This window comes from Parasteatoda tepidariorum, chromosome 4, assembly GCF_982258835.1.
Source record: "Parasteatoda tepidariorum strain Cologne lab strain chromosome 4, Ptep-v5.0, whole genome shotgun sequence".
Taxonomy (NCBI): Eukaryota; Metazoa; Arthropoda; class Arachnida; order Araneae; family Theridiidae; genus Parasteatoda; species Parasteatoda tepidariorum.
In genome coordinates, this window is record NC_141758.1 from 67,920,025 (window position 1) to 67,933,120 (window position 13,096).

A 13,096-nucleotide genomic window follows, 5' to 3' on the forward strand; every position below is an offset into this window, starting at 1 on the left:
TCATCATCCCACATATTTTGCCAAAGATTTATATTTCGTTTGAACATCGATAACTTTACTGAACTTTTTGGCTTCTGGTCAAAGAGATCAATTTCGGGTCTTTGGCAGGCCAATTTCGCCTGACTGTCAGCCTCCTTTTTGCCGTGGTGTCCGACGTGAGCCTTAATCCAATGGATTATCATGTTTGATTTATATTGGTCTTTCATCAGTTTAATTAAGCAATCGTTTTCCTCGGGGTTTGCCAGTGATTGTAATCCCGAAAGGGAATCGGAAAAAATATGAACATCTCTATTTAATTTGTTCTTAATTATCCAGTACATTACCTGAAGAATCGCCCATAATTCTGCTTGAAAAACGGATGAGTAGTTATTAAGTCTATATCTATAACAATCTATTTGAATATCCCCATCGTACACCACGAAGGCGCATCCCACGCGGAATTCGTTGTTATAAATTAATCTCGATCCATCTCTATATCATTGCCTATTGGTGGATCAAAATTATAAGGAATAGAGATGAGCCCCGCAGGGTGTCTGGGCGTGATTTCCGGTTTTGTTATAACGTTATCGTTATGTAAATAAAGATTAGCCATATCAGAATTTGTCTGAATAATCAGCTCCAACGGAACCGTCCCAGCCAACACCTGAAGTGCCGATGTCGAGGTGGTTCTATAAGCCCTAGTGATGTTCAATAAGGGTATTCTTTCGATCTTTTTAAGTTTATTAATTATTCTGACCTGATTTTTGAACCATACTTCAGACCCGTAAGAAATGATTTTAATTATACTGTTTTGATATATAAACTTACGTATTTCTGATATGATCCCCAATCTACCCCGGACAATCTTTTAAATTTAGCATAGAATGATAAAATTTTATCGTATAAACCATCGAAGTGCGGCAACCAGGAGAGCTGACAGTTTACCCGAAACCCAAGGTACATTATGGTGTCACTAATAGGAATATTTTGATTTTGAAGGTACATGCCAAAGGTACATGCCAAAGATACATGGTAAGGTACATGCCAAAGATGTGCATACATAAGCACATGTTAAAGAGCTGAACTAGACTAAAACTAATGGGTCAATGAAGTGAGCTGTTGCCCTGCGAAGCAATCTGAAAGGAATCACGAAAGTAATTCAATGGCTAGGCGAGGGCAGCGAGCAGATTGTATTCCCTAGTATTACTTTAAAATATATATACATTATAGGAGATATATTAAAAGGAATACTTCTGTTTAGTTTTGTGATTTATATATTTTCAAACTTTTTTGTCTGTTGCTAAATATTGTATCGGACCCTTCAATGTTTGCACAATGTATTTCTAAAACACACAGGAAAAAATTTCGTATAGCTTTCTAGCATTATCTTTAACTAGTTTATAAACAACGGTACAATATACATTACTTACTGAATTCGAAATAACTTCTTTAATAATACAATTGATTCATAAACATATTACAATTTATTAAATGAAACGTCTTTAGAGATATATGAAGATAATCAAGTACATCTGTTTCCTGCCTTAAAGTTCAAAAATACTATAGAAACGATCGATTTTATTGCATCAGTATTCATTTTGAGTAGCATATAATCAGTTATTGACTTCGAAAATGAATAAATTATTGTTCTTTTTGTTTAAACTATGTTCTTTGCTTAGGTAGTTAAAGATGCTGTTATTGCGCTTTTCCTCTTTATCGCTCTTTTCATCTGGTTTCTCATCTTTACTTTCATTAATATAAGTTTTATCAGAATTCAAATCCTCTTTTTCTTCATCATTTAAAGGTTTTCCAATTTTCTTTATAGCATCTTTATTTAGATTTTCAAGTGAATCTTCATCAGTCACATTCTGATACGGTTCAGTTTCAACTTGGTTATCGCTTTCGTCCTCATTTTCTTTAATTCCTTCATTAGAAGGATGTGTGAAGTTATTAACAGAGTCGTCAGCTTCATCCCCTTCACATAGACATTTTTCGCTTCTTTCATTTTCTGTATGATTTGATGAGGTTTCATTTGAGCAGAAGCAATCTGTAGGAAAGTCTAGTGGCTGGCATGATGTCTTGAGAAAAGGGAACCAGACAATAACAGAAAATATAAAAAGAACCTGAAATATAAAAGATAAATATTTACATAGTTTTAGCTTTATTAAAATATGTCTTACATGCAGTGTTAGACATTTCTAGTAAAAAAATTGCTAAATAACAATCTAATTGTTATTTTACCATATTCAAACAAAACAGTCCAATAACCCTAAATAAGATGGTATTCAAACTGTTAACTGTGAAAAAACCATTTATTAACTGCTTTCACCTAAAACGGTTAAACGACAAGGATTTCATCACGCCAACTAGGCCCGCCCAATGAAATCACTTAGTTCCTTACAGCTAAGTGCATATAACAGCTGATATGAATAATCTGTCAATCTTATGACCGATAGTTCGGGGGTTCGTGTCCTTGCGTTGTCAGCACAATATTTTCTCTATTTCTTTCAACACAGGAAAAGTTTCCAGTGTTCTGCACTCCCTAATTTGTGACCCTGCTTTATTAAAATTCGATACTCTCATTCGCATATAGATGGCAGCACCATAAAACTGTTTAACACAAAGCATCTCCATGTCAGTTTCAAATGCTCAAAAAACCGTATAGTTTTGTATTTACGGTATCTTAACCATACTAGTTGTAAACGGTTTCAAAACCGTAGAGGTAAAAAGTGTTCTTTTCTGTAAACTTTAGGGTTGATTTAATGGACAGAGGGCTGTCGGTTATCTTACCGTTTTTTAGAATGAAAATTCTAACTGTGTTCTAACATCAAACATATATCCAACTTTTCAGCTTTGAATGATTGCAAGCAATTATTTTGTAAATCGTTGCGAATTATTTCAGTTGTATTGCTGATACTGCATATTAGGAAAGTTATATATTACATTTAAAAATATTTTTTCCGCATACATGTTAATTTCCCATCACATTTTTACTTCATACTTAAAATGGGAAAATTTTATGCTTTTCGACACTCATTGTTAAAATGTTTTGCACGTGATTATTTGTTTATAAGATTTTTCTTCCTAAATTTATATTTTATCTTTCTTTTTGGGTCCTATTATATATATATATATATATATACATATATACAATTGTATATATACTTATATATATACTTATATATATACAATTTATAAACTTATCAACTAGAATTTTATGTTTTTATCTCATCGAATTCAGAATAAAAAAGTCGGAAAATGTTATATATAATGTATATAAATGTATATAATATATGTTATATGAAATGTTATATATAATCCCTCGATAACAAAGTGAAAAGTGTACTGAATTATGTCAAAAGTAAAACTTTTTATACTGTTCGAAATAACTTTTGAATTATTGGTTCTATTGGCTTGCGCGCAGTCTCATTCTTATCAATGAACAAAAATACATAGAAAACTATGTCTCACTAGTATAGGCAGTAATACCAGATGCGTAAATAGGGGCAAGTAAAAATTGTACTTGCGTAAATAAAAAAATATGTACTTTTTGTAAATAAAACCCTTATAACTTCTAAACAATTAGTCTGATTGTTTCTGATCTTAATCGATTTAGCGTAAATAAATATATTGAAAACAAAGCCTCGCTTGCCTGCTTATTGAGAGCGGATTGAATTTCCCCCCTCAAATCACTTGTATTTTTCAAAGTAAAGGAAAAGTGTACAGTCCGCAAAAAAAAAAAAGATATCACCCTGAATAACTTTTGTTCTAATGATCGGATTTTCACGATCTAAGTGTCAATCTTAATGGTTCCCGGGGGTGACCTCAAATATGCTAATTATTTAGTGCTAACTATTAATTAAGTTACGAAATCAGACACAAAAACGTACTTTCTCTGAATAAACATGTATTTTTTTTTACATATTTGGAATCCTGACCCTTAAAATAGGGGGAGTAGACAAAATTTCGAAAAAATGGGTTGTAAATTAGGTCGCAATAGGGATTTATATATCTGGCGATGGTTTAAAAATATGCCAAATTACCTCGCCATAGAAGGGGAAATAATTTATAACAACCATAAAGAAACTGAATGAATGACAAGATGGGAAAAGATAGTGCTTCTCGTTGCTAAGCAACCAAAAGAATTTTTCACGTTGCTTTCTGGGCTTTTTTTTTTTTTTTTTAAATCTCCTTTAAAAAGGAAATTTAAATAAATTAATAAATTATTTTTGATTCTCCAAGATTATAGAATCTTTGAATTTTTATCTGACATTATTTATTTTTGTAAAGCTGTTTTAATGTAATTTGTAAGACAGTTTTGAATTAAAACCAAATTTTCATAAGTTATCATAAATTTATGAAGAGTTGTAGGGTTAAATGCTTTTGCCCCGCACTTCGAGTTTCTTAGGAAAGGAAAAAAAAAGTGATCAAGCAAAGGTGGACCTGAAAAAAGATAGCTATTCTGATGCATAATCGCAAAATTTTATAGAAATCACGGTATTTATTTTCGATAAAATTGTAAAACTTAATAAATGTTATAAGGCATTTTAAAAGCATTTTGATATATATATATATATATATATATATATATATATATATATATATATATATATATATATATATATATATATATATATATATATATATATATATATATATCATAATAAATAAAAACAAAAAAAACACGAAGAAAATTACGAAAAATAATAAGTTTTATTTATTGCGCATAAGCTGCAAGTAAATAGAACTCATAAAATAAGTAAATAAGTTCAAAATGTAGAAAAAACTTGGGAAAAATTACGGAACAATAAAAAAGGGGAGAAGAAAAATAATAATAAAAATTAAACAGCAAGAAACCGGAAAAAAAATTCTAAAAATATCCGGAAAATAAAAGATATAATCTTTTCATCAGCTTACACGATTATATCAGCAAAAAAATAGTACTTTCTATTATTGTATCAATATAGCCAAAGTAAAATATATCAATGCAATAGTTTGAGAAGCACTCAAAAAAATTTTACAAAAAAATTACAAACATAATGGAACACAATAAGTAAAAATATCAAGCGAAATCAGAAAATTAAGTATAAAGAAGAAACAGAATAAAACATGAAACGAAATCTATAAAGCGAGCTGCGAATTCAAATGAACTTATTACATGAACGTGAAATTTTTAAAGAATTATTTAAAATATTTTCGAAAAAGATTGCCACATTACAAAATATGAAACCAAAAGCGGAAATTGAGCTAAAAGCTTAAATAGAGGGGTTTTGTATTAAAGTGCGTTCTTACTGCAGTGTTTTGGTTATACCTATTTTATATAATGTGATTATAATGCTTTTTGAATTTATTATTCTGTTTTTATCGGAGAAAATAGTAACTTCGTTAAATCATGAAAATTCTTGGAATTAGACATGAAAAGTTATGAATTTGAAAATCTAAAATGTAACAGATACCCTGTATTAAGGAAAATAAAATATTTCATTTGAAATCTATTTTTTTATTCAACATTATTTCATTTTATGCTTTACAGAATATTAAAACGGTGCGGAGATCAAGGAGGTATGTAAATAGGAAAATATATTAAAATCCATATCTTAAGTTCAGAACCTTTTTTCATGGCACTTGTTAACCAAAATGCTGTAATGATATTGTCAGCATTTCAATTAAAAGAACTAATTCGTTCTGTTTAAAACTATCTCTATCACACGACTTTTTTTTTCCGAATGTCGCATACCTCCCTTAACTATATCCGTACTTCTTCAACTACGATTAAAATAAAACTTTATTTTAAGGAGCAAGTCAAGAATTTGTACTTCTTAATATTTGCAAATGATATTAAGTAAACTTAGTTTGCAGTAAAAAGAGTTGATGTTATTTACACACTCCTTTCGTTAGTTCTTTAAAAAACATGATTAAACGAAAATTAGGTTTATAATACCCTTAATTAAACAAGAGTAACAATTGTTACAGTTTTTACAATAATTTTTCAACTCTGACACTCTTTTCATGAGCTAACTTCTTTTGTCAACGATTTTGTCCCTTTTTTTTTGTTAGTTGAAACCAGCTTACGCATTCTTGTAATTTTTACATTTTATCTTTGAAATTTCAATCTCGAAAGACATGCATGAAGTGACGCCTAGTCCAAAGAATCTAAGTTAAATAGTTGTAAGGCCGATTATTACGAAAACAATTAACTACTCTGGTTCAATGAAACAATTACAGTAAAACTTGGGTAAGTTGACCACTTCATGTGCATTGTTTTAGTGGCCAACGTAGACAAGTGGTCAACTTATAGAAGGGGTGGGACATTGTTTACTTTTTCGTCTCCTACATGTTGCTATACATTAAAATTTTTTTTTTTACTTGACTTAAAAATTTGATTTAGCAAATGGCCAAATGAATATCTCAAGAAATGTGTTTAAACCTAAACGAACTTCAATTTGTTACACAGAAATAATTTTAATATTTAACTAACTTTTAAAAAAAAATTATTTTGTTAGTTATGCATGTGAAGTGTTTAATAAAAATAATTTCTTAAAATATCAGAACACGAAAACATTGAAAACTTTAACAAAACAAAATTATTTTAACACTTTAAAATTTATTCCGTTATTACAATGCATACAAGCCTATTTGCTCACTATTGCAACTGGAAGAGCAACTTTTCAACTAACACACCTGTTTTCAATGAATGAATGAAAGAAATGGTCAAAAGCTGACTCCCTACAGTTTCCCCAGATGGTCAACTCACAAAAAGGTTTAGATTAGCTTTTTACACTATTTCACCAAACAAGTGAAATATTAACATACATTGCGAAATGACAGAAAATTTTCTGAATTTTTTTTTCTGGTCAATTTATGAGGGTTTTAGAATAGAATTTCATAATACTCCTAGACAAAATTAACTTATTTCAGTGGTCAACATACAAGATAGACAGGTGGTCAAGTTACAAAGGTTTTGCTTCTTTATTATGTAGGAAAATTTCCGTTCTTGATAATTGAGGTCAACTTATTCAGGTGTAAAACCTACAAGTGTGGTCAACTTGGCAGGTTTCACTGTATAAATAAATCATTAATATTCTTGTTTTTTTATTACGAAATATTAGGAGAAATTTGTATACATAATTTCTTCAAAACGTGTGTTAAAACTATGATTATAAGTTATTTAAGAAGAAAAAAGTCAAATGGAGTAAAAGAACAATTTTTGAGATGATGATTCTAAAAATAGCACATTTTTCAAATCTTTTTGCAATTTCTTATTTTAGTAGTTGTTTAACAAAACAAGGCATATCGAACATTTTCCTGATATAGCAATATTTTTTTGAACTGTGCAAAAGTTGAGAAATTGTACAAACAACTTTTAAAGAAAATATTTTCAACTTTTTAAGACAAAAGGGTAACTTAAAAGGGTTAGCGCACAAGATTAACTTTGAATGTTGAATTAAAATTGCATGCCCATAGTTTTTTGTTCATTTAAAAAACAAAACAATCTGTTAAATTTTTCCCCTGTGCGCACATACGCATTTACTTTTCATTACTCGAATAAATAAGAAGTAATAAAAAAAATAAAATTAATAATTTATCTTCATTTTTCGTAAACAATAGTATTTTTAGTAAATAGTCAGCTGTTCTGCTTCGAATGATATTGAGTGTGATCAGTAGAATATTTTTAATTTCTTAACAAGATTTAATTCTCAGATAGCTGGCAATAATTTTAAGTTTTCTTTCAATAAGAACTTAGCAATAATTTAAAAAGTAATTTTATTTTAAAGAAAAACATAAATTAAAGTACTTAAACAATTGATTAGTATATTATTGGAAAAAAATATACATAATAGAATTTTAAAAAAAATTGCATTAAAATTCAATAAAAAAGTTAGAAAAATAATTCTGCGAAACACGCATAGACAGGTAATTTACAAATTTATTTTAAGATTAAGGCGATATATAAGATGTAAAGAAGTTTTAAAAAACTCTACTCTAAACTCAGCTGCACGACTGCCCATGGAGGGCCAAGGCCTACTATGCCCATCTCAGTTTTCTGGACCTAGGGCTCTGGGGTGCAGGAGCAGATGTTCCGGTCAGGTGGTCAGCCGAACGCGGAACCCCCAGTGTTTAGTTCCCAATCATGCTTGGTACTTATTTATCGACCCACTGAAGGGATGAAAGGCTGAGTCAGCCTTGCCCGGCCCGAGGAACGACAGGGCGAAGCGCTACCGCTCAGCCACCGGGGGAAGTTTTAAGATGATTAAAAATGTTGACTACGCATTCGTATTAATAATTATAAAATATATATTCAAGAAATTGATAAATATATTATTCCAAATCTATGCATACGTGTGTATATTATTGAAATTGTATCAGTTCTTGAAAAAGAAAATCAAAAATTAAAAAATAATCACATTAAGTAAGCACAATCTGGTGCATAATCATATTCTATCAGAAGCACGCCTTTATAAAACTAGACATTCGTTGAATAAAGTGTTTTTTATTCAAAATGTTTTTTTCATAATTTCTTTACTAAATTACAAATACATTATTAAATTTATAGTTTGAAAGAAATAAAAATAAAAAGATAAGCAAACGATTATTAGCGAAAAAAATATGAATGAAATTTTACACTACGCGCGCGAAGTCAAGTTCCTCGCAAGTTTATCACATTTTAATATTAATCGCCCCATTTAATCATTTTTTTATTGTCGCCAAATTATTTTTTTAAAAATAATTAATTTTAATTTTTTTCAGCTTCTAATAAATAAAAACAGTTGAAACTTTAGATTTTTCTATTGAAAAATATGTAGATTATTATGGTATAAAAAAATTCATACCTTATAATTCAAAATTTTTTCATCCTCAATTTAATTAAATAGTAAAAAATAATTAATAATTATTAAAAATTATTTTTTTCATGAAATTATCTTTGGGTAAATGAGTTTTATGAGTGGGTGCAATTTTTTTTTAATTGCTTCATTAGTTTTGAAAATATGACTGAAAACGCAAAAAGCGAAATTAACATTAAGGGGTACGAACTTTGGATCGCTCTCCTGACCAAACTATGGGGACCACATTTCCCAGTTTGCGGCTACCCCCTATATTTTGAAGGTTAGAAATCCAAATATGTAAAAAAAAATACATGTTTATTCAGAGAAAGTACGTTTTTGTGTCAGATTTCGTAACTTAATTAATAGTTAGCACTAATTAATTAGCATATTTGAGGTCCCCCCCGGGAACCATTAAGATTGACACTTAGATCGTGAAAATCCGATCATTAGAACAAAAGTTATTCAGGGTGATATCTTTTTTTTTTTGCGGACTGTACAGAGAGGAATAGGGTGTTTTTCAGGTATCATTTATAATAACATAGCACAAATTTTTGTCAAAGAAATCTTAGCTATTAATTTTCCGAAGAAACGCACTTTTTTTTTAAATATAGTTATTAGTTTATTATCTCAGTTAAAAAACTAATCTGCTACCCATTAGTGCCTAATGACTAAAAGTGATTTATATTTAAGCCGCTATTTTCTACAGTGGATTAGATGGATATCGAGCATAAAATAAGTTTAAAAATTATTTTAATAATACAATAATGCAAATCTCTTAGTGCAAATAACTAAAAAAATCAAAAAAACATAATTTTTTTAAAATATTTTTTTTTTTACTAATCAAAGTACAATATTCATATTTAAAGTTTACCTAATTTTCTTGAAAAAAAATTAGACTCCCAAGCATCTAATAAAAAAATATTGAACAAAATTATGAAATATATTTACTATACTACACTCTTACAAATAACTCTTAAGAAGACCATGAATTAAAGAATCAAACAAAATTTTACAGTCTAAAAATATTTTGGATAGAAACAAGTATTGCACTTACTAAATAAAGTTCCATATTTCTGTTTTACGTTATTTTCTTCGCAGGAGACTTAAGTTCTGAGGAAATGGATTTGATTCAAATTCAAATTATTTTGAGTTATTTTATAGGCTTTCGTACTTATCAACTATCTTCTTATTATTACTTATTACCATTACAATTGCAATAAGTGCGTAACAGAAGAAATAAATAAGACTCAAGTGTAACATTTCCCATTTTGTCCAATGATTGCAAACTGAATTTGCAAAATTTGCACATTCTTCAAAAAATAAATAAATAAATAAATAAAAAGTAAAGGAATAAATAAATTTAAAAAAAATTGCTACCAATATTTTTAAACTATTTCTGTTTTGTATTATACTCTTCCTCCCATAAATTATTAGGAAATTATGATGAAATGGTAAAATGAATTATCATTAAAAAAATGTCCGCTTACATGCATTGAGAGTAAGAAGCAAAACAATACACAGACATTGATATCTTAAAAATTTGCATTGAATTGTGTTGCATAACATGAAGTAAGTGAACAAATATATATAAATATATTTCTTAGTTGGTAGAATGTGTTTTGTGCAATTTTTTCTTAAATATTATTATTTTTGTATTATATTGTATTTCATATTTTTGCTTACAACGCTGAAAATCAAATTATGCCTAAAACAACTTTTTTATATTATTGAATTAATTGATATTGAATTTATAAATTTCTACTATAATGTCCCGATCATTCTGAAAAATTTATCGTTTATTGAAGGCTAATTTTAAATTTTCATGTAGAATTGTGTTCGCAGTTTTTCTAACATTAATATTAAATTTTAATTAAAACTTTGTCTTAATTTAAAACTTTTTAATAAGTCATAACAAATACACTAGTATGTCTGTGCGTTTTCATCTTTTTCAAAAATTGCACAAAAAGTAAACTCAATAATGTATATATATTTTTCAAACTACAAAACTCAATAATGTACAGTCCGCAAAAAAAAAAAGATATCACCCTGAATAACTTTTGTTCTAATGATCGGATTTTCACGATCTAAGTGTCAATCTTAATGGTTCCCGGGAGTGACCTCAAATATGCTAATTAATTAGTGCTAACTATTAATTAAGTTACGAAATCAGACACAAAAACGTACTTTCTCCGAATAAACATGTATTTTTTTTTACATATTTGGAATCCTGACCCTTAAAATAGGGGGGGTAGACAAAATTTCGAAAAAAATGGGTTGTAAATTAGGTCGCAATAGGGATTTATATATCTAGCGATGGTTTAAAAATATGCCAAATTACCTCGCCATAGAAGGGGAAATAATTTATAACAACCATAAAGAAACTGAATGAATGACAAGATGGGAAAAGATAGTGCTTCTCGTTGCTAAGCAACCAAAAGAATTTTTCACGTTGCTTTCTGGGCTTTTTTTTTTTTTTTAAAATCTCCTTTAAAAAGGAAATTTAAATAAATTAATAAATTATTTTTGATTCTCCAAGATTATAGAATCTTTGAATTTTTATCTGACATTATTTATTTTTGTAAAGCTGTTTTAATGTAATTTGTAAGACAGTTTTGAATTAAAACCAAATTTTCATAAGTTATCATAAATTTATGAAGAGTTGTAGGGTTAAATGCTTTTGCCCCGCACTTCGAGTTTCTTAGGAAAGGAAAAAAAAAGTGATCAAGCAAAGGTGGACCTGAAAAAAGATAGCTATTCTGATGCATAATCGCAAAATTTTATAGAAATCACGGTATTTATTTTCGATAAAATTGTAAAACTTAATAAATGTTATAAGGCATTTTAAAAGCATTTTGATATATATATATATATATATATATATATATATATATATATATATATATATATATATATATATATATATATATATATATATATATATATATATATATATATATATATATATATATATATATATATTAATAAATAAAAACAAAAAAAACACGAAGAAAATTACGAAAAATAATAAGTTTTATTTATTGCGCATAAGCTGCAAGTAAATAGAACTCATAAAATAAGTAAATAAGTTCAAAATGTAGAAAAAACTTGGGAAAAATTACGGAACAATAAAAAAAGGGGGAAGAAAAATAATAATAAAACATAAAACAGCAAGAAACCGGAAAAAAAATTCTAAAAATATCCGGAAAATAAAAGATATAATCTTTTCATCAGCTTACACGATTATATCAGCAAAAAAATAGTACTTTCTATTATTGTATCAATATAGCCAAAGTAAAATATATCAATGCAATAGTTTGAGAAGCACTCAAAAAAATTACAAGCATAATGGAACACAATAAGTAAAAATATCAAGCGAAATCAGAAAATTAAGTATAAAGAAGAAACAGAATAAAACATGAAACGAAATCTATAAAGCGAGCTGCGAATTCAAATGAACTTATTACATGAACGTGAAATTTTTAAAGAATTATTTAAAATATTTTCGAAAAAGATTGCCACATTACAAAATATGAAACCAAAAGCGGAAATTGAGCTAAAAGCTTAAATGGAGGGGTTTTGTATTAAAGTGCGTTCTTACTGCAGTGTTTTGGTTATACCTATTTTATATAATGTGATTATAATGCTTTTTGAATTTATTATTCTGTTTTTATCGGAGAAAATAGTAACTTCGTTAAATCATGAAAATTCTTGGAATTAGACATGAAAAGTTATGAATTTGAAAATCTAAAATGTAACAGATACCCTGTATTAAGGAAAATAAAATATTTCATTTGAAATCTATTTTTTTATTCAACATTATTTCATTTTATGCTTTACAGAATATTAAAACGGTGCGGAGATCAAGGAGGTATGTAAATAGGAAAATATATTAAAATCCATATCTTAAGTTCAGAACCTTTTTTCATGGCACTTGTTAACCAAAATGCTGTAATGATATTGTCAGCATTTCAATTAAAAGAACTAATTCGTTCTGTTTAAAACTATCTCTATCATACGACTTTTTTTTTCCGAATGTCGCATACCTCCCTTAACTATATCCGTACTTCTTCAACTACGATTAAAATAAAACTTTATTTTAAGGAGCAAGTCAAGAATTTGTACTTCTTAATATTTGCAAATGATATTAAGTAAACTTAGTTTGCAGTAAAAATAGTTGATGTTATTTACACACTCCTTTCGTTAGTTCCTTAAAAAACATGATTAAACGAAAATTAGGTTTATAATACCCTTAATTAAACAAGAGTAACAATTGTTACAGCTTTTACAATAAT

At 28.0% G+C, this 13,096-nt stretch overlaps 1 protein-coding gene across 1 annotated transcript; it reads right to left on the reverse strand.

The window, feature by feature from the left end:
- Nucleotides 1-1,358: 1,358 nt before the first annotated feature.
- On the reverse strand, nucleotides 1,359-10,050 carry LOC139425765 (uncharacterized). The gene is made up of 2 exons (XM_087160378.1): nucleotides 9,859-10,050; nucleotides 1,359-2,102 (listed from the first exon to the last, which is right to left on the reverse strand). The coding sequence occupies exons 1-2, from the start codon at nucleotides 9,871-9,873 to the stop codon at nucleotides 1,593-1,595; spliced, it is 525 nt and encodes a 174-aa protein (XP_087016504.1). The 5' UTR covers nucleotides 9,874-10,050; the 3' UTR covers nucleotides 1,359-1,592.
- Between the last annotated feature and the right edge of the window lie 3,046 nt (nucleotides 10,051-13,096).